The sequence below is a fragment of the Bombyx mori genome, chromosome 24 (assembly GCF_030269925.1).
Source record: "Bombyx mori chromosome 24, ASM3026992v2".
Lineage (NCBI taxonomy): Eukaryota > Metazoa > Arthropoda > Insecta > Lepidoptera > Bombycidae > Bombyx > Bombyx mori.
The window spans coordinates 16,135,679-16,160,529 of NC_085130.1; the positions used below are offsets into that span (position 1 = coordinate 16,135,679).

The 24,851-nt window shown below is 39.5% G+C and overlaps 1 protein-coding gene across 3 annotated transcripts in view; it reads right to left on the reverse strand.

The window, feature by feature from the left end:
* LOC101744895 (uncharacterized) overlaps window positions 1–24,851 on the reverse strand; it is a 103,042-nt gene that overhangs the window by 75,440 nt on the left and 2,751 nt on the right. For all 3 annotated transcript variants that reach the window (XM_012690650.4, XM_012690648.4, XM_012690649.4), the window contains exon 2: window positions 14,989–15,354. In XM_012690650.4, coding sequence (XP_012546104.1) covers window positions 14,989–15,347 — 359 coding nt within the window. In that variant the 5' untranslated portion in view covers window positions 15,348–15,354. The remainder of the gene's footprint in view (window positions 1–14,988; window positions 15,355–24,851) is intronic.

The window sequence follows — 24,851 nt, forward strand, 5'->3', positions numbered from 1 at the left end:
AGAATCCCGAACCCGAGGATCGGCGTGACGCTCTCAATTCGAAGAGTACGCTGATATGTGACACGGCTGTTGCTGGTATTAGAACTTGGAGCGTGAATCTATCAGAATGTTTCTAAGGGGGCGATAGGTGCATTTTCCCGGGACCAAGGCGACAGAAAACAGTGGAGCACCCATGGAATTGTTATGCTGTCAAATTTACGTATTAGGTTCGAGGACATGGTCGTCGAAGATGCCTCACACAACACGGATATCCGGCGGTTATACTTCTTGCAATAATAGAGTCAAGTGTCGAAGTGAGCGAGTAAAGACAAATGCTCAAGTCGTGATTATATTATCCATACTACCTGGAGCCACTGCGTTCATCCACAGTGCGTTTCCAGAGATCTTTTCTGCTACGTACCATCCGGCTTTGGAATGAGCTCCCTTCCACGGTGTTTCCCTAGCGCTATGACTTCCTTCTTCAAGCGAGGTTTGTGGAGAGTACTCAACGGTAGGCAGCGGCTTGGCACTGCCCCTGGCATTGCTGAAGTCCATGGGCGACGGTAACCACTCACCATCAGGTGGGCGGTATGCTCGTCTGCCTACAAGGGCAATAAAAAAAATCGACTGTCATAATTATCATCACCATCTCAGCCAATAGCTGTCTATTACTGAACATAGGTTAGTCCAGTTAGGCCGGTCCGTTGCTACTTGCATCCAACGTGACCCTGTGATTTTCACTAGATCGTTGGTCCGTCTGGTAGGTCCCAAATTACCCTTGTCAATGGTCTTCATTCGAGCATCTCTCTGCCCCTTCGGCCGTCCGATCTTTGCGCTATGTGGCCTGCCCGCTGTCACTTCACCTTGCTAATCCTATGGGCTATGTCAGCGATTTTGGGTATTGTACGGATCTCCTCATTTCTGATTCGGTCTCGTAGATAAATAACGACCATAGTTTGGGAATAACGACGAAAGGGAGATCTTCCACCGAGCTGGTGATATTGCTCGGTAGACCGACGGTCCGAATGTTGTTGTTCGGAACTTTTATTTAAGCAAGTTTATCTTGAAAATCCTCTCCTTCCTATATACATAGATCCTTCCCCTATATCCTTGCGCATTCATAGTTAACACTTTTTTACCAACCTCATTTGAATTTCGTCTCTTCACATGTCCATACCATCCCAAACACGCACTTCTCAACTTCTCTGTCACAGGTGCCACTTTCAGGGAGGGAGCTCGTAGTCTATCTACATAAAAATGCCAACTTAATCATAGATATTGCTGTGATACCAATATTTTGATCCTCTAAGCCACATTCTTAGAAACTTCAAAGCGACAACCCTACGTATCCCGTTGTTAGTTTCCAGCCCAGGGAGTCACGACACTCGTCCGACTACTCGCTATATTCCTGGAGATTCATTAGAAATGCGCTAGTGGCTCGGCGGCCGGATATTAGGCTCGGGAAACGTATACGTGTACATTCGATTTTCGTCTTGACGCTTATTTATTTTGTAAACAAATAAATCAGACATGTCGTCGTGGCCTAAAGGATAAGATGTCCGGTGCATTCGTACCTAGCGATGCATGGGTCTTCGAATCTCGCTGGCAATTTTTCTAATGAATATCAAACATCAAGAAAACGAATAAAGATGTATTTTTTATTGCTTAGATGGGTGGACGAGCTCACGGCCCTACCTGGTGTTAAGTGGTTACCAGAGCCCATAGACATCTACAATATAAATGCCACCACCTACTTTGAGATATGAGTTCTAAGGTTTCAATTTTACCAGTACAACGGCTGCCCCACCCTACAAACCGAAACGCATTACTGATTCACGGCAGAAATGGCTGGGTGGTGGTACCTATCCTCGCGGACTCACAAGATGCCCTACCACCAGTAATTACGTTAATTACAATTTTGCGGGTTTGATTTTTATTAGACGATGTCATTCCTTTACCGTGGAAGTCAATCGTGAACTTTTTATTGAGTCCGTATTTCTTTACAAAAATCGGTACCCGCCTGGGATTCGAACACCGGTGCATCGCTCAACATGAATGCATCGGACGTTCTACTAGGACCAAGAAAAAAACAGTTTTTTCCCCTACCTATTCGCTGTTAGCTCACGGGCTCAACCTGAGAAAACTTGCTAACACTAGCCTTTTTCGTTTTTTTTGGGGCCGGGGGCCGAACATCCTGCGAGGTCCCCGCGCCTAAGGGGCGCACGGGGTATGTGGGACTTGTGGGTCGGGACGCGATACACCGCCAACCGGTTGCTCTATTATAGATACTCCTTGGAAGCGCGCTAGAGTCCTCGTAGCACGCCGCGCAGCCTCTACCCCCTCAGGTCGCCCCTTAACCTTCACCGGGGAAGTTTGCCTCCTACAGGGGCCGGAGTCGGGCAAAAGCCCTTCTCCTGCCCCCGGCTCGGCTGCGACGGATAGGTGCGGAGAGGGATGAGCTCTCCCTCTCTCGTTCCGCCGTGCTAACACTAGCCCTAGCAAAAGTAGTGCTTGGCAGAATCGACCACTAGATTGGAATCGCGACCCGCTGAGAAGATCCGGAGAGAAGCTCAGTCTGTGTCTGTGGATTAGTTGTCGGGGACGGTGACCGGTACATCTGAAGCAATCGCAACGTCAGAAACAATAAGCTGTAAAAGTTATGAAAATAATATGAGATGCTTATAAGCGCCCAAACACGTCTACGTATCGCAAAGTCAAGAAATCCAATTCAAAGGAATCCGGATAAACAGATCCTCAATTAAGTCTATCTGTGGTCTCCAATGTCAAACACGTGTCGACCTTTTGACACTGCCAAAGCGCTATTCAGGGAGAAACTTCGAGAATTGAAACGTCAAAATGACATTAAAATTTGTTAGCAACGATAAGTATAAAAATGATTATCCTCGCTTTGAACCTGTAAAGTATCACTCGTCCCGAATTATATTGTTCAAAGACATAAGTAATATATGTTTCGTCAAAAGAATTTTATGTCTCGATAAATCTCAGACGAAAAATTTTCAAAGCGAATTTAGCGCGAATCGAAAAAAAAAACAGCTTTAAGAATGATTCATTTGACATCTGTTCATCTAAATACCGAACTATCAAAGTTCTACGAATCTATCTAGTCTCGAAATCTTCAGGATTTAAATAAATAAATAAAGTAAATTTATCAATGCGGGAACCGGGAGATGTTTATTTAGCGAATCTCTTTTTGCAAATAATTTCTAGAAATCTACACGTTTAGTCAGACACAGCTGTTATTATTCTACGAATCCCTTTGCCTCATTGCTTTTAAAAAAATAATTAAGTATCATACTGAGGTTTTTCATGGCCTTCTCGGATTAGAAACTGTGTTTAAAAAAAAATGAAAATCCAAAATTGTGTCCCGACGCGGGTTTGGAATGTTGCTATGTCTTTCTATCTATTTTAACTCCCATTTTTCAAAAATAGATCCATATTTTTAGTGGTGGTAGGACCTCTTGTGTGTGCGCACGGGTAGCTACCACCACCCCGCTTATTTCTGCCGTGAAGCAGTGATGCGTTTCAGTTTGAAGGGTGGGGCAGCCGTTGTAACTATACTGAGACCTTAGAACTCATATCTCAAGGTGGGTGGCGGCATTTACGTTATAGATGTCTATGGACTTCGGTAACCACTTAACATCAGATGGGCCGTGAGCTAGTCCAACCATCTAAGCAATAACAAAAAAGTTAACGGTAACAAATCGTGTATTTCATTTTATTAAATCGGTCCAAGCCGGCCGAGTCATATGCGTCTCACGTGAAAAGTATTCTTTACGCAACGCAAAAAAACCCGTTTAGAACAGCAAATTTGCCGTTCAAAATAGATTTTGAGCAAGAAAATCTGTTCGATGAAGTTTTCGCATTTTCTTCGGCTTCTGCGGGAAGTAGAAATAAATAAAAGCTGTCTTAAAGACGAACACGAAAACTGTATTGTTTTCGATACGTGTCAGCCATAATATAATGATAGTAAAAAATGCGAGATTAAACCTTAAAAGCAGTTCTCGTTTTTGTTATACTAATTCTGATCTTCCACCGCTGTCAAAAAACTGCCAAACAATCAATCCTTCAAATTTTAAGGCTTTATACGGCCGGTGTCTACTTAAAAAATCATCATTCCTAATATCGATCTTGAGAGTGAGACATTTATGGTCCTTCGAGCCAATGAAACGGACAATTACAATTAAAAACATTAGCGCCAATGCTAATGTTTTGATGCAACATTATTTTTGTCGCAACCGAATCGAGCGGTCGGGTCGCTCTAGGCCGACCTTGGCACTGAAATCTGGTCTATATTAAGAGTCGCGCCATTGCGAAAAATCTAAAAGATAGTAACTACGAGCACGCTGTAAGTTTTCACAAAGAAAAAAAGTGTTCTCAATTTAAATTCTCTTTAAACTTTACCGGGTTCACTAATGAGCACTGGTAAGTATTAACGAACGCTAATATAGGTCACGTTCGACATCAGGAATGGTCCATCAATTTGTTTAAATTTAGAATCGGATCACGCCACTTGGCATCGCGTCGACAGCATATTTATAAACTTGTTAAAGTTTGCAAACGACTAATGAAAAGTCAATTATTCGGAGATTCGCTATCGGCGATGCGAAGCAGTGAAGCGAATGGCCAATCGGTCGGTTGTGATGCTGCGTTTTTATCCGATATCCAGTAGATCAGGAACTTGACGAATAATGAAAATCTATGTATTCAAAACTCGTATTATTTTAGTAGCTAGGTAGGTAATTAGCCGATACCTGCGGTGATATTTGCGTGGCCACGGAAAAGAGTCAGTGTGGTTTCCCGCGGGAATGAGATGTTTTTTCGGGATAAAATGTAGCGTCCTATAATGACCAATAGCCAATAAAAGGAATCATGATGCCAATCAGTTAACAAGTATGGTTTTAGCGTGTGCGGTATAAGGAAATGCGAAAGACAGAGAAGAAGGTAGATTTTTTATCCTACCTATGCTGATAGCCTTGAGAGGCTATTTCAGCTTCACCCTAACGTGTATAGGTGAGCTCACGGGGCTCAAACCGGAGTGTTGCTAACACTGACCCTAGCAAGAGCAGTGCTTCGCAAAATCTGCCACCGGATCGGAAACGCGACCCACTGAGGAGATCCGGCGAGAAACTCAGTGGGCTGTGTCTATGGGTTAATTTGCTCGTCGAGCCCTTTGTCGCAAGCGGGTTCGACGAGAACGATGACCGGTGCTTGTGGTGCCTAAAAGCACCGTTAATGGATCGGGAGGATCCGTAATGACGTGCTTTGGGCGACGTCGAAAGGTAGAAAGAGGACCATGGTAGCCGAAGTAGTCCTAATCGTTATTGAAGTAACAGGGGGTAGACGCGTTGCTCATAGTACAGATAACCATTTGGGCTAAAAAATTCTCGAGGGGCGATTGCGTATTGGAAGATACAGCTTGGTTAGGCCTCCCACTAGGTGGAGCGATAAGCTGTTGAAGGTTGAATCAGCTGGATGCAGGTAATATAATACCGCTCAATGTGGCGATTCTTGGTGAAGGCCTATATCTCGCAATAGACATCTGTAAGCTGATGGGTGCTTGGTGATTTTTTTCTCGGATACTAAATATAAGCTAGCGGCTCTAATAAGCTGAGGGTCGTTAGTTCAATTCGTTAAGAAGTCGTCGTGGCCTAAACGATAAGGTCGGTGCATTCGTGTTGAGCAATGCACCGGTGTTCGAATCTCAGGTGGGTACCAATTTTTCTAATAAAATACGTACTCAACAAATGTTCACGATTGACTTCCACGCTGAAGGAATAACATCGTGTAATAAAAATCAAACCCGCAAAATTATAATTTGCGTAATTACTGTTGGTAGGACGTCTCGTGAGTCCGCGCGGGTAGGTACCACCGCCCCGCCTATTTCTGCCGTGAAGCAGTAATGCGTTTCGATTTGAAGGGTGGGGCATACGTTGTAACTAAACTTGAGACCTTAGAACTTATATCTCAAGGTGGGTGGCGTATTTACGTTGTAGATGTTTATGGGCTCCAGTAACCACTCAACACTAGGTGGGCTGTGAGCTCGTCCATCCATCTAAGCAATAAAAAAAAATCCCACATTGGCCAGACATGCGTGGGACGAACAACTTTGTTTGCTCTTTGTCTGAATGATTAATATGTATAGACGCATATAAAGTTTTAATTTGACTATTTATTATAACTAGAGGTAACGCAGTAGTCGAAATTCGACTATAATTAATTGTAATTGTAAGTTTGTACACTATTATGATTGTATTTTATACTTCTATAATCACAAATTTCGCCAAGACTACACTATAAAAAATATTAACAAAGACAAACAATATTTAATCTGTTCTCAACTTGACAACAGACGCCAAGAACAAAAGTTTGACAATAAATAGTATGCATGCGTGTGTGCGTCAAATACATGGTATGTAGTGTGTGTAATGTTTTCTTTATTGATTTAATGTATCTTTTATGCATTATTTAAAAAAAAAATTAGCATTTTGCAGTTTTTCTCTATATTCTCTATAAGTGTGGAAAATTTCATACTCCTCCGTCCGCGCAATTTTCGTAAAAACGGATACAAAGTTTTTGCTTCACGTATTAATATATAGATATTATATAAATCTCCGGTGTACTGTGTCTGTAGAAACCAAGAGACGACATTTAATGTCTATTTAATTGTAATTTAGTTCTCGTAATCTAAAAACGGAAATCGATTTCACAACGCTATTTATTCGAATGAACGCCATATTTTCAATCGATACTAACATTCCGCATAATTAAACTTGACTTCCTTTCCCGATAGGAAAACCCGGAAAAAAATCAAATTTAAGAACGTTTTTTTTTGCCTAGATGTGTGGACGAGCTCACAGCCCACCTGGTGTTAAGTGGTTACTGGAACCCATAGACATCTACAAAGCAAATGCGCCACCCGCCTTGAGATATAAGTTCTAAGGTCTCAGTAAAGTTACAACGGCTGCCCTACCCTTCAAACCGAAACGCATTACTGCTTCACGGCAGAAATAGGCGGGGCGGTGGTACCTACCCTCGCGGACTCACAAGATATCCTACCACCAGTAATTATGATTCATCTAAGTTGCGGGATGTGATGTAGTATAACATATCTATATATTAATACGTGAAGCAAAAACTTTGTATCCCTTTTTACGAAAATTGCGCGGACGGAGGAGTATGAAATTTTCCACACTTATAGAGAATATAGAGAAGAAGTGCACAATGCTAATTTTTTTTTTAAATAATGCATAAAAGATACATTAAATCAATAAAGAAAACATTACACACACTACATACCATGTATTTGACGCACACACGCATGCATACTATTTATTGTCAAATGTTTGTTCTTGGCGTCTGTGTCAAATTGAGAATAGATTAAATATTGTTTGTCTTTGTTAATATTTTTTAAAGTGTAGTCTTGGCGAAATTTGTGATTAAAGAAGTATAAAATACAATCATAATAGTGTACAGACATACAATTCCAATTAATTATAGTCGAATTTCGACTACTGCAGGACCTCTAGTAATAATAATAATACAAAAATAATGATAATATATTAATCGTAATTAATTTAAGAAGAGTAATATAAGCCAGCTATTTTTATAATTATCTTCAGTTTAATTACAGCTACTATTATAGTTTAATGGCTCGTTTATTATTGTCATTACATTATTTCTAATGTTTCGAATGCTTTACTGTTTGTTTGTACGTTTACATATCTTTAACGTGTTTTTTTTTTTATTGCTTAGATGAGTGGACGAGCTCACAGCCCACCTGGTGTTAAGTGGTTACTGGAGCCCATAGACATCTACAACGTAAATGCGCCACCCACCCTGAGATACAAGTTCTAAGGTCTCAATTATAGTCACAACGGCTGCCCCATCCTTCAAACCGAAACGCATCACTGCTTCACGGCAGAAATAGGCAGGGTGGTGGTACCTACCCGTGGGGACTCACAAGAGGTCCTACCACCAGTAAGTGTTCTGTGTACTTAGTGCGAGTTTTTTAACGCTCTCGATAGCGTAAAAGTTAACTCGAATTTGTATACAGTTGGAACAGCGCCCCTAGCGGCAAACTTAGGCAAACGTTCCAACTCCATACAAATTTGAATTAACTTTTACGCTATCGAGAACCTTAAAAAGCTCGCACTAAGCACACTGACATAGTTGTCACGTATACAAATGAAGATATTGGTTCATTAAAATCATCTCTTATACAACCGGTCATCGTTCTTGTCGAACCCGTCGCTTGCGACGAAGGACTCGACGAGTAAATTAACCCACAGACACAGCCCACTGAGTTTCTCGCCGGATCTTCTCAGTGGGTCGCGTTTCCGATCCGGTGGTAGATTCTGCGAAGCACGGCTCTTGCTAGGGTTCGTGTTAGCAACGTCGTCAGGTTTAAGCCCCGTTGAGCTCACCTACTAGTTAAGGTTACGCTGAAATAGCCTCTCAAGACTATCAGCTTAGGTAGGGAAAAAAAACCTTATACAATCTTAGAAGTCACACGTCAAGCTGTTAGACCTTAGAAGCTATAGCTAAGGACCGATTTATGGATCGATTGATGGTTTTGTAGTTCAAGGGCCGCTGGTATTATTTTAAAACACAAACTAGGAAATCAAGGGATTTTAAGCTAATTAATTGGCCTAGTAATATGTGTGTGTGCGTCAAATACATGGTAGGGCGTGTAATGTTTTTTTATTGATTTATAGTATTAATAATGCATAATTAAAAAAAATATTAGCATTCTGCACTCCTTCTCTATATTATGTGTGCGAAATTTCATACTCCTCCGTCCGCGCAATTTTCGTAAAAAGGGTTACAAAGTTTTTGCTTCACGTATTAATTTAAAGATTCATTATTGATTGATATTGATTTGACAATTTGACATCTGCGTGCGTCAGACGCGTTCTGAAGTTAAACTATGGCGGGTAGAGGTGAGGAGCGCCATCGGACTTTTTGGCGGGAACGCGAGGAGTGAAGTTGTGTGATTCGTTTTATTTTGTCTATTTAGTGTTTCTTCAGGTTTAAATGTGTAATAACGGTGGTTTATTAACTGTTTAATATTTGTGAAAGTGCACAAATGTGGGAAAATGAAACAAAGCCGCTGGACGCAACTTCTCGGGATCCTCCAAAAAGTCCACTGAAAAAATCTTAGTAAATGACCACCATTTTACTAAGATTATATTTCATTCCATATTATCTCATTTCATTTAATTTCATCCCAGTTGATTAATATCTCAAATTAATCATCTTCATTTCATTTCACTCCATAATATCATTTTTCATAAAAATATGAATATACATTAAAATAAGACATGACTTAAAGGTCTCAGTTACCAGGTCATAAAATCCCTTAAAAAAAAAGGAGCGCCATCTTGTATAGGGGACTCAAACTCAAATTTGTATGGAGTTGGAACAGCGCCCCTAGCGGCAAACGACGGAAAGCTGTTCAAACTCCATACAAATTTGAGTTAACTTTTACGCGATCGAGAAGTAAAAAAAAACTCGCACTAAGTACCTACACAGTCCGTAATTAATTACAATCTCTAAGGTTAGTTAATTAGAAATAAACGTGCCTACGTTTTGTTAATAATTAACTTCATAGTCGACTATAAAAATATATTTTTTTATAAAAACAAAATTCCTTACGTAATGTATACGAAGCGCGCTCTAAAGCTAATTTTGTTTTCTTTAATGTAACTATTATACATACATTCTAAAGATACTTTCAAGATCATGTTTTTAATACAGGGTGCTGTTTTAACGGTTTCCAAAAAACGAATATAGTGTGTTGTTTTCGGACATTACAATATATTAGTGAAAGAAAAAAATTTTTTTTATTGCTTAGATGCGTGGACGAGCTCACAGCCTACCTGGTGTTAAGTGGTTACTGGAGCCCATAGACATCTACAACATAAATGCGCCACCCACCTTGAGATACAAGTTCTAAGGTCTCAAGTATAGTTACAACGGCTGCCCCACCCTTCAAACCGAAACGCATTACTGCTTCACGGCAGAAATAGGGAGAGCGATGGCACCTACCCACGCGGACTCACAAGAGCTCCTACCACCAGTAAAACATTAAAATTTCAAGTCAGTAAAAAAAGTTCAATTGTATATGACGGTGCGACCGGCGCCATTTTGTTTTTAAAATGATTGTTATCATTGACTTTCATAGTATCAGTAATTAAGACTCACTTTTCATTTCTAATCATGATTTCTCTTGAGTATCGTCATAAACAATTATTATTGTTTAATTTATTTTTTTATTGCTTACGTAGGTGGACGAGCTCATGGCCCACCTGGTGTTAAGTGGTTACCGGAGCCCATAGACATCTACAAAGTAAATACCGCCCCCTACCTTGAGATATGAGTTCTAAGGTTTCGGGAAACGGAAACGCGTAAGGGAAACGCTTGACTGTTTCACGGCAGAAACAGGCAGGGTGGTGGTACCTACCCGTGCGGAATCACAAGACGTCCTACCACCTAACTACGCAAATTATAATTTTGCAGGTTCGATTTTTATTACACGATGTTATTCCTTCACCGTGGAAGTCAATCGTGAACATTTGTTAAGTACGTATTTCATTAGCAAAATTGGTACCCGCCTGCGGGATTCGAACACCGGTGCATCGCTACATACGAATGCACCGGACGTCTTATCCTTTAGGCCACGACGACTTCAAATGCCTTGGTTTGTATGCCTTGAAGTTATAAAAGATAACTAACAATTACAACAACACTAAGGAAATAGTTACCGAACTCTGATTAATTATAGTAAATTTTTTTTTTTTTTTTTATATCAATTATTTTTATTTAGTTTTTTTTATTAGTTTTATTAAATTTATTATTTTAGTTAATTAATTTCAATTAAGTTTAACTAATTTTAGTTAAGTAAATAGTAAGTGTTGGTTAGTTTGTCGCATCCTTCAAGCCTCAAGCCATGACTGGTTTACGGCAGAAATTGCCCATTGAACTTCTCGCCGGATCTTCTCAGTGGGTCGCGTTTCCGATCCGGTGGTAGATTCAGTGACGCACTGCTCTTGCTAGGGTTCGTGTTAGCAACGTCCTCAGGTTAGAGCCCCGTGAGCTCACCTACTCGCCCGGAGAATCTAGTATAACCCTTCGAGGTTACTAGAATAGGTAGGGGAAAAAAGCTTACCCGTACACTTTTTTTTTATGATTGAAGGATTACTGGTGGCCCGGAGGCCTTTCCAGTTTCACCAGGACAGGTGGGCGAGCAAAGGCTCAGTCAGGAGGGGTGGGATTTGCTAACAGCTGCCCGAGCGCCTCCGAAGGAGACCTAACAACTCAAGAGCAGCTGCTTCGCGAATGAATCTACTACCGGATCGGAATCGCGACCCGCTGAGAAGATCCGGCGAGAAACTCAGCGAGCTGATTCATGGGTTAGGTATGCACACAATACGTCATATATAAAATTTGAGTAAAGATATCCATAGGCACTGCCGACCGCTTAGGACCGGGAGCGCATTCAGACTACAGCTCAATAAAAACATTTACCTTAACACTGCAGCGCAATAATAATATGTTACACGCTCACACTAAATAAAGCCTTGTTTACACTGTACAAGTCTAGCTGTTAAATGACGTGAACCATATCTCGCTGCGCGCTTGTAATGCAAGCAATCAAGTGTATTTTTAGTTTCTTAACAGTCACGATTACCGTTTTTTTTTTATTAATGTCCTGCATCTCCTTTTTATTTTTTTATTTTTTATTTATAACTTCATATACTAGAAAGTATAAAGGCGGACTTAATGCTATAGGCATTCTCTAACAGTCTACCTTAGGGGAGTGCAGAGATGAAGCTTGGTAGGTGTAGTGTGAAGGTGATATTACTGAAACATATGTGTATATAACATACATAATACATAGTACTTAAATAAATACATATACATAAATATATAGATATACATATAAATATATACATATACATATCATAAATATATACATATAAAATACATATAAACAAATATTATCCTTTTCTTCATCTCCTTTTTACCGTCGCACCTCCCGCCATCGGAGCAGAGTTCATCCATATTATCTGGAACCGCTGCGTTAATCGACAGTGCGTTTCCAGAGATATTTTCTGCCAAATACCATCCGGCTTTGGAATGAGCTCCCCTCCACGGTGTTTTCCGAGCGCTATGACATGTCCTTCTTCAAACGAGGCTTGTGGAGAGTATTAAGCGGTAGGCAGCGGCTTGGCTCTGCCCCTGGCATTGCTGACGTCCATGAGCGACGGTGACCACTTACCGTCAGGTGGGCCGGGGGTCGTGGGTTCGATTCTTACTTCGGGCGAACATTGAGTGATGAATATTTTTTTTTTTATTGCCCTTGTAGGCAGACGAGCATACGGCCCACCTGATGGTGAGTGGTTACCGTCGCCCATGGACTTCAGCAATGCCAGGGGCAGAGCCAAGCCGCTGCCTACCAATATTATATAGTAGATATGTTTATTCTTTGTCTGGGTATTTGTTATCTTTATATCGAGGGGTGAAAGGTTATTCGGCTTAAGTGACATTTCTTTTAATAGGTACGCAACATTTATATTTATAACTAGCAGCTTGAAGGGCGGGGTAGCCGTTGTAACTATACTGAGACCTTAGAACTGATATCTCAAGGTGGGTGGCGCAACTGATATCTCAAGGTGGGCTGTGAGCTCGTCCACCCATCTAAGAAATAAAGAAAATCAAAAAAAATTGAAAAACTTTCAGATTTTTTTCTAAGATAAGTTTAAGTTACTCCTTATATCATCAGCTACTTGTCAGTGAAAATCTCGTCAAAATCGGTCCAGCCGTTCCAGAGATTAGCCGGAACAAACAGACAGCAACGTATCGAAGTCTTGTCTTTAAAATTATATCTATATGTACAACTGGTGACCCGCCCTCGCTTCGCTTCGGAAACATTAAATTATATTATTATTGGCAGCTGAGTCCCGCGATGTTCGCGGGTGACGCCGCGGGGCGAAGCTAGTCTAAAAAAAGTAGCCTAAGTTACTCCTTATATCATCAGCTACCTATCTGTGAAAGTCTCGTCAAAATCGGTCCAGCCGTTCCAGAGATTAACCGGAACAAACAGACAGACAGACAAAAATTGTAAAAAGTGTTGTTTTGGTGTATGTACCGTATGCCAATGCCAAGGGCAGAGCCAAGCCGCTGCCTACCGTTGTGAAAGATTTTTGCGCCATTTTTTAAGTGAAACTTTATTACCGGTGTGTAGTATTGTAGTTTTCTTCATTTTCAAATATTTTTTCTTCGGGCACACGCAGTTGCTTTTAAAGCATCAACGGATGGCGTGGATCGAGGAAAGAATTGGGAAAATCAAGTTAAGATAATTACTACTGCATTTTGCAAGCAAGGTTGGTAATGTTTACGTTGCAATGCCTATATTTGGTCACAGCTCAACACCAGTCCGGTCCTGAGTTCGCGCCAATCATTATTTAAAGCAGTGGCTCTCAACTCTTGGGCCGCGGCATTTTTGCGTGCCGCCATATTTAAAGATTGCCCTCATTCTTGAGTCGCATTCCTCACATCTGAGGTTTGTGACCATCCTTCCCATTATTTTTCTCTGGTCGATGTTTCGCCATCTTGGTATCCTCGTCGTGGTATCCAGAGTGGTGCGGATTTGATTGGGCCATTGGATTGCTTATTAAATGAATTACATGAAGCATGGGATTAAAGATTGTATATAGTAAGAATTCCATTGCTTTCTTTTTTATGAGTAACGTATAAATTAAAAAAGAGTACTTGTTTCTTGTTTTAAAATAATATATTTAATTGAAAATGAAATATAGTAGATACTAGCTGACCCGGCAGACTTCGTAGTGCCTCAATCGATAAAAAAAAGGAATCCGTCCGACGGGGGACACATCAAACGAAAAACAAAATTGTTATTTTTATTTAATTCCTAGCATTTTCATATTTATCTACCTTTTAAACCTTCCCTGGACTTCCATAAATAATTCAAGACCAAAATTAGCCAAATCGGTCCAGCCGTTCTCGAGTTTTAGCGAGACTAACGAACAGCAATTCATTTTTATATATATAGATTATTTTACCAGAAATAGGTATAATCTTTTTTTCAAACGAAACGTGTCTAAAATGTATCTAAGCGTGGTATGGACATGTGATGCGTAGAGAGAAGATGCACGTGACTAGGAGATGTATGAAAATGGTAGTGCAAGATATGAGAGAGAGAGAGAGAGAGGAGTGAGTGTTGAGATGACGGCTGATAGAAGAGAATGGAAGAGAAAAATTAGCTGTGCCGACCCCACCTAGTGGGTTAAGGTGGAGAAAAAGAGAAAGAAACGTATCTAAGTCCTTAAAAAATCCGTAAATATATTTTTATATTTTTCATTGTATACCTTCGACCATTTAAATGTTTTAAAGTGTACTGCATCAAAAGGTTGACTATCGCTGATCTAGAATAATAAGAATTTTTTGCAGTATTCATCATTATTAGTTCTCGAACATTCTTATGAACCCGTTGGTCCTTAAGGCGCGTAAAAGTTGAAATTATATTTGGGCAACTTCCCATAAAATGCTCTGTCCTCAGATTAATGAAAGACTAGCCGTACTCGCCCGCTTTGCTGGGCCTTTAAAATTAACATTATTATTTATTGTCATTATTATTAGGGAGTCCAACACTTATATAAATATTAGCCTATCCATTAAGTACATGTATTTTCTACATGGATACCAAGTTTCAAGTCAATCGGATGCATGGTTCAGTAGTTATAACGGAACATCCGTTAAAACCAATATAGATTTTGCGGTAGGCAGCGGCTTGGCTCTGCCCCTGGCATTGCTGAAGTCCATGGGCAACGGTAACCACTCACCATCAGGTGGGCCGTATGCTCGTCTGCCTACAAGGGCAATAAAAAATAATAATATTATATTAGTATAGCTGATGATCAGTATGACAGTGACATTAAGGATTTGCTTTTTAATTTGAATACTCACCCGTCGCTTCCAACATAAGTCTCTTTTGCGGTAATGCCGTTATAATGAACCCGATTCTCGATTTCACCGTCCACTAAGTAATCAGTCATCACGAAATTAACAATTTCTTTATTTAAATGCCGCCTCAAATATTTTATATCACTTAGTTTATTCTTTATTGTCTCGTTCACGTTAGGCTGTATGTGGTTGTGCTTGTGCCTAAGATGGCTCGGCTCGGACACGTCAATGTCGCTGTCGTCGTGACAGTTGGTCGTGCCGAGCAAGAACAGAATGAGCAAAGGGGTCCGAAACATTCTGCCCCAAGATATGAGTTTAGCTAAGTTGGATTTTTTCTTCGCCTTCGGTGTTTTGAGCTCCATTTCGTTCCTGCAACAAAAGAAAGGTACGTGATCATTATTTTTTTTAACAAATCTATCCGTTAGAGACTACAGCTTGGTTATCTAAGTTCTAAGGTCTCAGTATAGTTACCGCGGCTGCCCCACCCTTCAAACCGAAACGCATTACATAGGCGGGGTGGTGGTACCTACCCGTGGGGACTCACAAGAGGTCCTACCACCAGTATTCCAAACAATATCTCACAGTCGAACTCTACGTAGAGATTCTGAAGTTCACAGTATTCGTAACCCACAGACAGACACAGCCCACTGAGTTTCTCGCCGGATCTTCTCAGTGGGTCGCGATTCTGATCCGGTGGTAGATTCTACGAAGCACGGCTCTTGCTAGGGCCAGTGTTAGCAACGTCGTCAGGTTAGAGCCCCGTGAGCTCACCTACTCGCTCAGTTAAGCTAGCATAGCCCTCTAGTTTACCAGATTAGGCGGGAAAACAATAAGAAAACAATTTTAAGAAACAGATTTAAGTTAATTTGACCACAGACTTTAAACAATAACAAAAGTTTGACAATTGACAGTAAACAAAGAGTAGGTATATTTATATGTACGTGTTGTATCAAATACATGATATTGTGTATGTTTTTTTGTTATTGATTTAAAGTATTATTTGGGCATAATTAAAAAAAAATAGCATTCTGCACTCCTTCTCTGAATTCTCTATAAGTGTGGGAAATTTCATACTCCTCCGTCTGCGTAATTTCCGTATAAAGGGGTACAAAGTTTTTGCTTCACGTATTAATTTAAAGATATGTATTTATAAATATACTATGTATATAATAAAATGTTGTATGTGTATGTGTGTGTATATATTTTAATCCATAGATAGGCCGCGTGTAACTTATTTCTTAAAATATTTCTTATCCTCCTGATGGTTGTCTGGAAGAGATCGCTATTAACGATAAGACCGTCCATTCTACTTATTTTTTTGCATTCAATGTTTTGCATTTTTATTTATTTTTAATACAATAAAGGATATTCCCTCTCTCTTTCTCTCTCTAAATAAAAAAAAATCTAACTTCGCATTAAAAATTGGCGCCTAGAAAAACGCTGATTCGTCACTTAAAAAAGCTCGTATTACGAAAGCTAAAACGTAACGGCTCATGTACGTCTCGTATTTGAAGCGTAAACATCTTTAATCCTTCACAATAAGGGCTAAATTCCCGTAATGTTAACACAAGCGTTATGACAAGAATGATTTCTTTGTAATTCAAAACTGTAGGCGCATTGAAAAATGAGATGCCAAAGGATTTAGGCTTAGAATGTTCTTGGTGTTTTGAGCCGGTCTGGCTTGGACCTATAGTCCAGACTTGTTTACAAGCAATAGGCCGTATTTTGGGCCCACACGGGTAGCTACCACATTCCTACCGATTTTGGAGTGTAGGGTGCTTCGAAAGGTCAGCCTATTGGGATTTCGAGATTATATTTTTCCTACCTAACTTGGTAACTAGGGCTATGAGAGCGTAAAATAGTCATAAATTGACATTTGGACTATTTTTAAATATCAAAAGTGAAATTGATGATGAGTGTATGAAGTAAAAGTTAAGCTTTAGGTTATGGTGGTAAGACCTCATGTGAGTCCGCACGGGAAGGTACCACCGCCCAGCCTATTTTTGCCGTGAAGCAGTAATGCGTTTCGGTTTGAAGGGTGGGGCAGGTGTTGTAACTATACTTGAGACCTTAGAACTTATATCTCAAGGTGGGTGGCGCATTTACGTCGTAGTTGTCTAAGGGCTCCAGTAACCACTTAACACCAGGTGGGCTGTGAGCTCGTCCACTCATCAAAGCCAAAAATAAAGAGAATATTTTATAATAAAGATTTTTTAATTGTCTATACCTAACGAGCTCTAAGTCTTATTTAATACAAAAGACATATTCAAAATAATCTCTGTTAATAGTGGATCGGATTGATTGCAGGAGTGCATGGACGTCTGAATGTGAACGCCACTGCCCAGATTGAGAGGTGGCGTCGGAATTTAACTCACAGACACAGCCCATAGACATCTACAACGTAAATGCCGCCACCCACCTTGAGATACGAGTACTAAGGTCTCAGTTTTTACAGTACAACGGCTGCTGCGCCCTTCAAACCGAAACGCATTACTGCTTCACCTCAGAAATAGGCGGGGTGATGGTACCTACCCGCGCGGACTCACAAGAAGTCTTACCACTAGTATCTTTCTAATTGTGTGTTGATTCTCAATAGTGTAATTGGTGCTAGACCCGAAAATTCTAAATCAAAACCTCTTACCGAAATCGCTAATGGCATGACGCTAAAAAACAATTGAAACACAATGTCTGTTATATATACGGTGACCATTAATGCTGTTTTTGAGAGGACAAAACTGTTTTATAAAATGCCCTAATTTTTTATTTTTTGCTTAGATGGGTGGACGAGCTCACGGCCCACCTGATGTTAAGTGGTTAGCGGAGCCCATAGACATCCACAACGTAAATGTCGCCACTCACCTTAACATATGAGTTTTAAGGTCTCATTTGGTCTGTATTTGTATACTGTTATTTAATAAAATTTAAATTATACTTAAAATAAATTTTAATTTCTCAAATATAATTCTATGGCTATTTGGTTTAAGCGACATTCCGCTTAATACGCGACATTTAACTTTGTGCCTAAATAAAGGTCCTCTTTATTTGCTATTAACATCAACAATTCGATGTTTTTAATTGAACCTCAATTAAGTTTACTCAATGGAGTAAATGTTGTAACAAAAAAACCTTCTTCAACTATTTGCTTTATGGTAGGCAGTGGCTTGGCTCTGCCCCTGGCATTGCTGACGTCCATGAGCGACGGTGACCACTTACCATCAGGTGGGCCGTATGCTCGTCTGCCTACAAAGGCAATAAAAAAAAAAAAATTGCAGTCAATTTTTTTTTCCAAATTTTAAACATTAAATATCTCTCCGGTAAAGTTGCAAAAATGTAGCTTAAGCCAATAAATATGATATGGTCATTTTGGTTTTATTTTTGGCCTTTACCCTGTAGTATTGATAAAAAATAAATTATGGCCACTGTAATGATAGCCGAATAAATACATCGACCTATTTAGGTGTACTACATTGTAATGTTGAAACAATTACATATTATGAATCATGACTATTGTAATTTAAAATTCAGGGGTTCCCAAACTTGTTTTGTGTACTGCCCACTTTGAGAATAAATTATTTTTCAGCGCCCCCAATTATTTCACCTACTTAAAAACCACTGTAGTGAGAGCTCAGTCGGTGTCTTAGAGTATTTCTAGATAAAATTACAAATCGCCTCTCAAGCCTCTACACAACGCCCCCTTTTTTCCAGGGTATCTTACCGCTCCCCTTTAGGCCTAAAGTGCCCACAAGGGGGCGTTATCACTCACTTTGGGAAAGGCTGATTTAAGCAGATAGAAAATTTGCGACGTTTTTACACAATTTAATGATTAAAATCATTTTTACGGTTTAGCTGTGTGTGTGTTTTTTTTAAATAACTTTATTATATCGAGGGGTGAAAAGATATTTGGCTTAAGCGACAGCGTTGTAACTATACTGAGTATACAGCACTCATATCTCTAAGTGGGTGACGGCATTTTCGTTGTAGATGCCTATGGGCTCCGGTAACCACTTAACATCAAGTGGGCCGTGAGCTCGTTCACCCATCAATGCAATGCAGTTCTAAGGTCTCAGTATAGTTGCAACGGCTGCCCCGCTCTTCAAACCGAAACGCATTACTGCTTCACGGCAGAAATAGGCAGGGTGGTGGTACCTATCCGTGCGGACTCACAAGAGGTCTACTAAATGCTAATTTTTTTTTTAAATAATGCGTAAAAGATACATTAAATCAATAAAGAAAACACACTAGATACCATGTATTTGACGCACACACGCATGCATACTATTTATTGTCAAACTTTTGTTCTTGGCGTCTGTTGTCAAATTGAGAATAGATTAAATATTGTTTGTCTTTTTTAATATTTTTATAGTGTAGTCTTGGCCAAATTTGTGATTATAGAAGTATAAAATACAATCATAATCGTGTACAAACTTACAATTCCAATTAATTATAGTCGAATTTCGACTACTGTGGGACCTCTAGTTTATACAATAAGGGGTCTTATCGCTAAAAGCAATATCTTCCAGACAGCCGATGAATTATTAGAAATTTTGGAAAAGAATGAAAAACAAAAAAAAACTTGATTACTTTTTTTAATCAGAAAATCTTTGGCGTTTCACGTATTGCTGTAAAAACAGTTATCTATACTAGTGGCCCCCGGTAGTCGAAATTCGACTATAATTAATTTAATTTATAAGGTTGTACACTATTATGATTTTATTGTCAATGACTATTATACTTCTGTAATCACAGATTTCGCCAAGACTGTGCACACTTTAGACAAATATTAATTAATAAAGGCAAACAATATTAAATCTATTCTCAATTTGACCACAGACTATAAGTGATAAGAAAAGTTTGACAATAAAGAAATAGTGTGCATGTGAGTGTATGTCAAATACATGGTAGTGTGTGTAATGTTTTTTTTTATTAATTTAATGTATTTTCAATGCATAATTGGAAAAAAATATTAACATTCTGCACTCCTTCTCTATATTCTCTATAAATGCGGGAAATTTCATATTCCTCCGTCCGCGCAATTTTCTTAAAAAGGGGTACAAAGTTTTTGCTTCAGGTTTTAATACGAGGGCGGGATGATAAGTAACTAGCCTCTACTATTTAAAAAGTTAAAATTTATAAAATACTAGTGGACCCAGCGAACTTTGTTCCGCCACACGGTTTGTTTCAAACACATCAACCGGTCAACTTCAAAATTTTTTTTTTTTTTTGAGATTTTATGTCCTGGTAACTAAGACCTTTAAGTCATGTCTTATTTTACTTTATATTCTTAATTTTATGAAAAATGATAATATGGAGTGAAATGAAATGAAGATGATTAATTTGAGACATTAATCAACTGGGATGAAATTTAATGAAATGAAATGATATGGGATGAAATATAATCGCGGTAAAATGGTGGTCATTTATTGAGATTTTTTCAGTGAACTTTTTGGAGGAACCCGAGAAGTTATGTCCAGCAGCTTTGTTTCATTTTCCCACATTTGTGCACTTTCACAGATATTAAACAGTTAATAAACCACAATTATTACACATTTAAACCTGAAGAAACACTAAATAGACAAAATAAAACAAATCACACAACTTCACTCCTCGCGTTCCCGCCAAAAAGTCAACTTCAAAATTCTACTATAATTAACCATAGAATATATTATGTTTAGGTGTCAGTTGCGTTTTGTTATTCCATATCAGTTGCGTTTTGCTATGCCACGTTTTATGTCACGTCCCATGGGAACGTGATAAAAAGTATCCTATGTCCTTCTCCTGGTTCTAAGCTACCTCCCCACCAATTTTCAGCCAAATCAGTTCAGCCGTTCTTGAGTTATAAATAGTGTAACTAACACGACTTTCTTTTATATATATAGATATCGACGCTTGAAAGGCAAACGTGACTAAGCGACAATGCGCGAACTTTACAGTAGACTAATCTAAAGTTGAAATACCTGAAAACAAAATTTATTTTAAGGTATCTAGCTGTAGTAGAATCTAGCTAGTAGCTGTAGGATTGAAATGATTTTAATAGACCTAGAAATATATATTTTTTGCGCATCGAATATGGTTATTGCCTATAATTTATGTACAAAGTATTTATTGTCGCTTAGTCACGTTTGCCTTTCAAGAGTCGATATATTATGTCATTTTTAAATTCGTATCTCTGGCCACCTGTGTTCTAAATTTGAACTTGGTGGCGTGAACATTTTATTGATTTTTTGTCATTTGAAAATATATTTTCACAGACGGACAGAAATTTGCGACAAATGATGAAGTCATAGCCGCTGTAGAGGAGTATTTTGCAGGCCTCAAAAGATATCATTTTATGGAAGGCATTACTGCTTTAGAACGAAGATGGAATAAGTGCGTAGAGGTTCACGGAGACTATGTCGAAAAATCTGTATATTAATATGTGAAGCAAAAATTTTGTATCCCTTTTTACGAAAATTGCGCGGACGGAGGAGTATGAAATTTTCCACACTTATAGAGAATATAGAGAAGAAGTGCACAATGCTAATAATTTTTTTTAACATAATGCGTAAAAGATACATTAAATCAATAAAGAAAACATTACACACACTACATACCATGTATTTGACGCACACACGCATGCATACTATTCATTGTCAAACTTTTGTTCTTGACGTCTGTTGTCAAGTTGAGATTAAATATTGTTTGCCATTGTTAATATTTTTTATAGTGTGTTTTTTATAGTGGCGAAATTTGTGATTATAGAAGTATAAAATATAATCATAATAGTGTACAAACTTACAATTCCAATTAATTATAGTCGAATTTCGACTACTGCGGGACCTCTAGTATAATTAATTTTATCACGAGTAGTTAAGTGTTTTATTGTTAGGCTAGTTACTTATCATCCCGCCCTTGTATATGAGTCGTCTATTATCAAAGGTGGCAATCTGTGCATTCGGACAAAAAAAATTTATTGATATGTCAATACAGATTGAGTTGAATATAAATCGTCTCCTTCAAAGAATACGGTTCAAAACCTGCATTAAATAAAGGTTAATAGTTAACCTGTTATTTATCTAAGATGTCGTTCCGAAGAGTTTTGTGACTGCCAATGGAATACAAAGTCAATAATTCGTTTTTCTGATTTACCAATCATTGTCCAAAAGTCAGATTGCCGGCTTTGATAATAGTCGACTCATATATAGTAAAATTTTGGTAGCAAACAAACTTTTATGTCGTCACGTTTCGCGCATTCCGCTAAGTACTGAAACTTTAAGGATTCTTCATGAAGCCACGCCTACAGACTCCGCCCAGCGCGAAGCTAACACGGTAAGGCACTGTATTTTTTTTTTCATAAAAAATACACTCTGTATAGAGTTTAAAGTATTATACAGTGTGATTAAAATTGGATTTTAATCGTTGAGCATAAATGAGTCACGGAAGCATATTTTGAATCGGTTTTTTTTTCTTTGCCCGGCATGGCAAAAGAGTTAACGTCTCACCATGCGTTAACCGGTAACTGGTGAGTCTCGGCATAAAAGCTGCCACGATAAATAAATAATAAATAAATATTTACTAACAATCACGCCACGTTGTAACTATACTTGAGACCTTAGAACTAATATCTCAAGGTGAGTGGCGCATTTACGTCGTAGATGTCTATGGACTCCAGTAACCACTTAACACAAGGTGGTGGGTATCGGAACAAAAAAAATACTAGTGAGGAGTCCCTCTGCAGAGTGGTGAGAGGATATGCTGCGCCAACCAGACAATGTGGGATTAGGGCAAGAAGATGTGTCATTACCTTATATGTATGTATGTATGCATGTATATATGTGTAGGAATACGACAAAGGGAAGATCTTCCATCGAGCGGGTGATATTGCTCGGTAGACCGACGGTCCGAATGTTGTTGTTCGGAACTTGTAGTCGTCGTGGCCTAAAGGATAAGAAGTCCGGTGCATTCGTATGTAGCGATGCACCGGTGTTCGAATCCCGCAGGCGGGTACCAATTTTTCTGATGAAATACGTACTTAACAAATGTTCACGATTGACTTCCACGGTGAAGGAATAACATCGTGTAATAAAAATCAAACCCGCAAAATTATAAATTGCGTAATTACTGGTGGTAGGACCTCTTGTGAGTCCGCACGGGTAGGTACCACCTCCCTGCCTATTTCAGCCGTGAAGCAGTAATGCGTTTCGGTTTGAAGGGTAGGGCAGCCGTTGTAACTATACTGAGATCTTAGAACTTATATCTCAAGGTGGGTGGCGCATTTACGTTGTGGATGTCTATGGGCTCCTGTAACCACTTAACACCAGGTGGGCTGTGAGCTCGTCCACTCATCTAAGCAATAAATAAATAAAAAAAAAAAAAAAAAAAAAACTCCCCTCCGAGATCGGAGGTCGTGTCATATTTAGTTATCGTTGTCCGTGCTGAGATTAGCTTGCAAGTGCCAGTGCTGCTTGAAGTCTGCGGTGAGTCGAGACTGAGCTTGAATGCTGCGCGATGAGGCAGTGTAGGTGCGTGCCGTAGGGCCAGGAAGCGCGGTGAGTCGGCTGCGATGGTCCTGTTGAGGCTGCGATGCTGGCTTGCTGTGGGACGACTGTCGATGACTTGCTTTTATCTGCGAGAATGCGGGGATTGTGGTAGCCGAAGTTCTTGATGCGCTGATGATGAATCAGAAGGTTGCGATTGTTCCGTCGGGGTCACCAGTTGTAGGAATATACGACAAAGGGAAGATCTTCCACCGAGCGGGAGATATTGCTCGGTAGGCCGACGGTCCGAATGTTGTTGTTCGGAACTTGTATATATGCGCTTTATCTTGAAAATGTCGTAAGCGAGATTCAGGCATCTGTCAATTATCTTGCGTTGTATGATGGCTACCCGCCACATATGTATATACTTTTAGTAACTTAATATAAATTTCATTGCAGCTACCACTATCCACTCTGGACTACCTTTGGTTGACTGGTAGAGAAAGCCTTAGGCACTTAGGCACACTAGGACTTAATCCGCCAATGTAAATTTTTCTTCCTATTCGTACACTCTTGACAGAGTGGTCGTGGTCATGCATCAGTCGGATCCTGCGATACCGATGCTCTCGCGATGCGACGCCATGTGGCACGATGTTTCGCAGAGTGAGAGCAAACATTTACGTTGGAGTGAGTCACAGATTTTATGAGTTCGGTCTATCGTGTTGGAGATCGTCCGCGAGATCTTTTGCCCTCGACTTTCCCTTGCACCACCAACCGCTCAATGGAGTGAGTGGATGTAAATTTTACATGAAGTGTAATAAATAAATAAATAAATAAATTACCGGTGGTGGAAACATTCTAGTTGTGTCTGTCGTGAAGCAACTATGGTTTCCGGCTGCGACGGGTGAGCGTAAAAGCAGTAAATTAAAAAAAAAACCTCGTAGAAATGTAGAGTCACTAAGTAGAGCTTAGGTGATTAGCGTTCGTTATACTTCAGCTCTGTGGAGAATTTCTCTCTGAGTTTTAATGCTTATGTTTATTTACCTCACAGCTATTTATTTTTTTGTATTGCTCATGTAGAGCTTACATTTTTGTTATTAGGAAACATGAGTTCTAAAGTCTCGGTTTTACAGTAACACGGCCATACTTCAAACCGAAACGCATTACTGCTTCACGGCAGAAAATAGCCAGGCTGGTGGCAAGACGTTCTACCACTAATAAACCTAAAAGCTTTCAATCCAAACTAAATGAAGACCTTGAGATATCCCACCCCTCAAATCGGTACGCATGCTTCGCAGTAAAAATAGTCGGGGCGGTAATATCATCTCGAAATGGTTTACTTTTTTTTTCCCATCTATATGATGATGAGAGGCTATACCAGCGTTACCCTAGCGTGTAGGAGAGCTCTCGGGG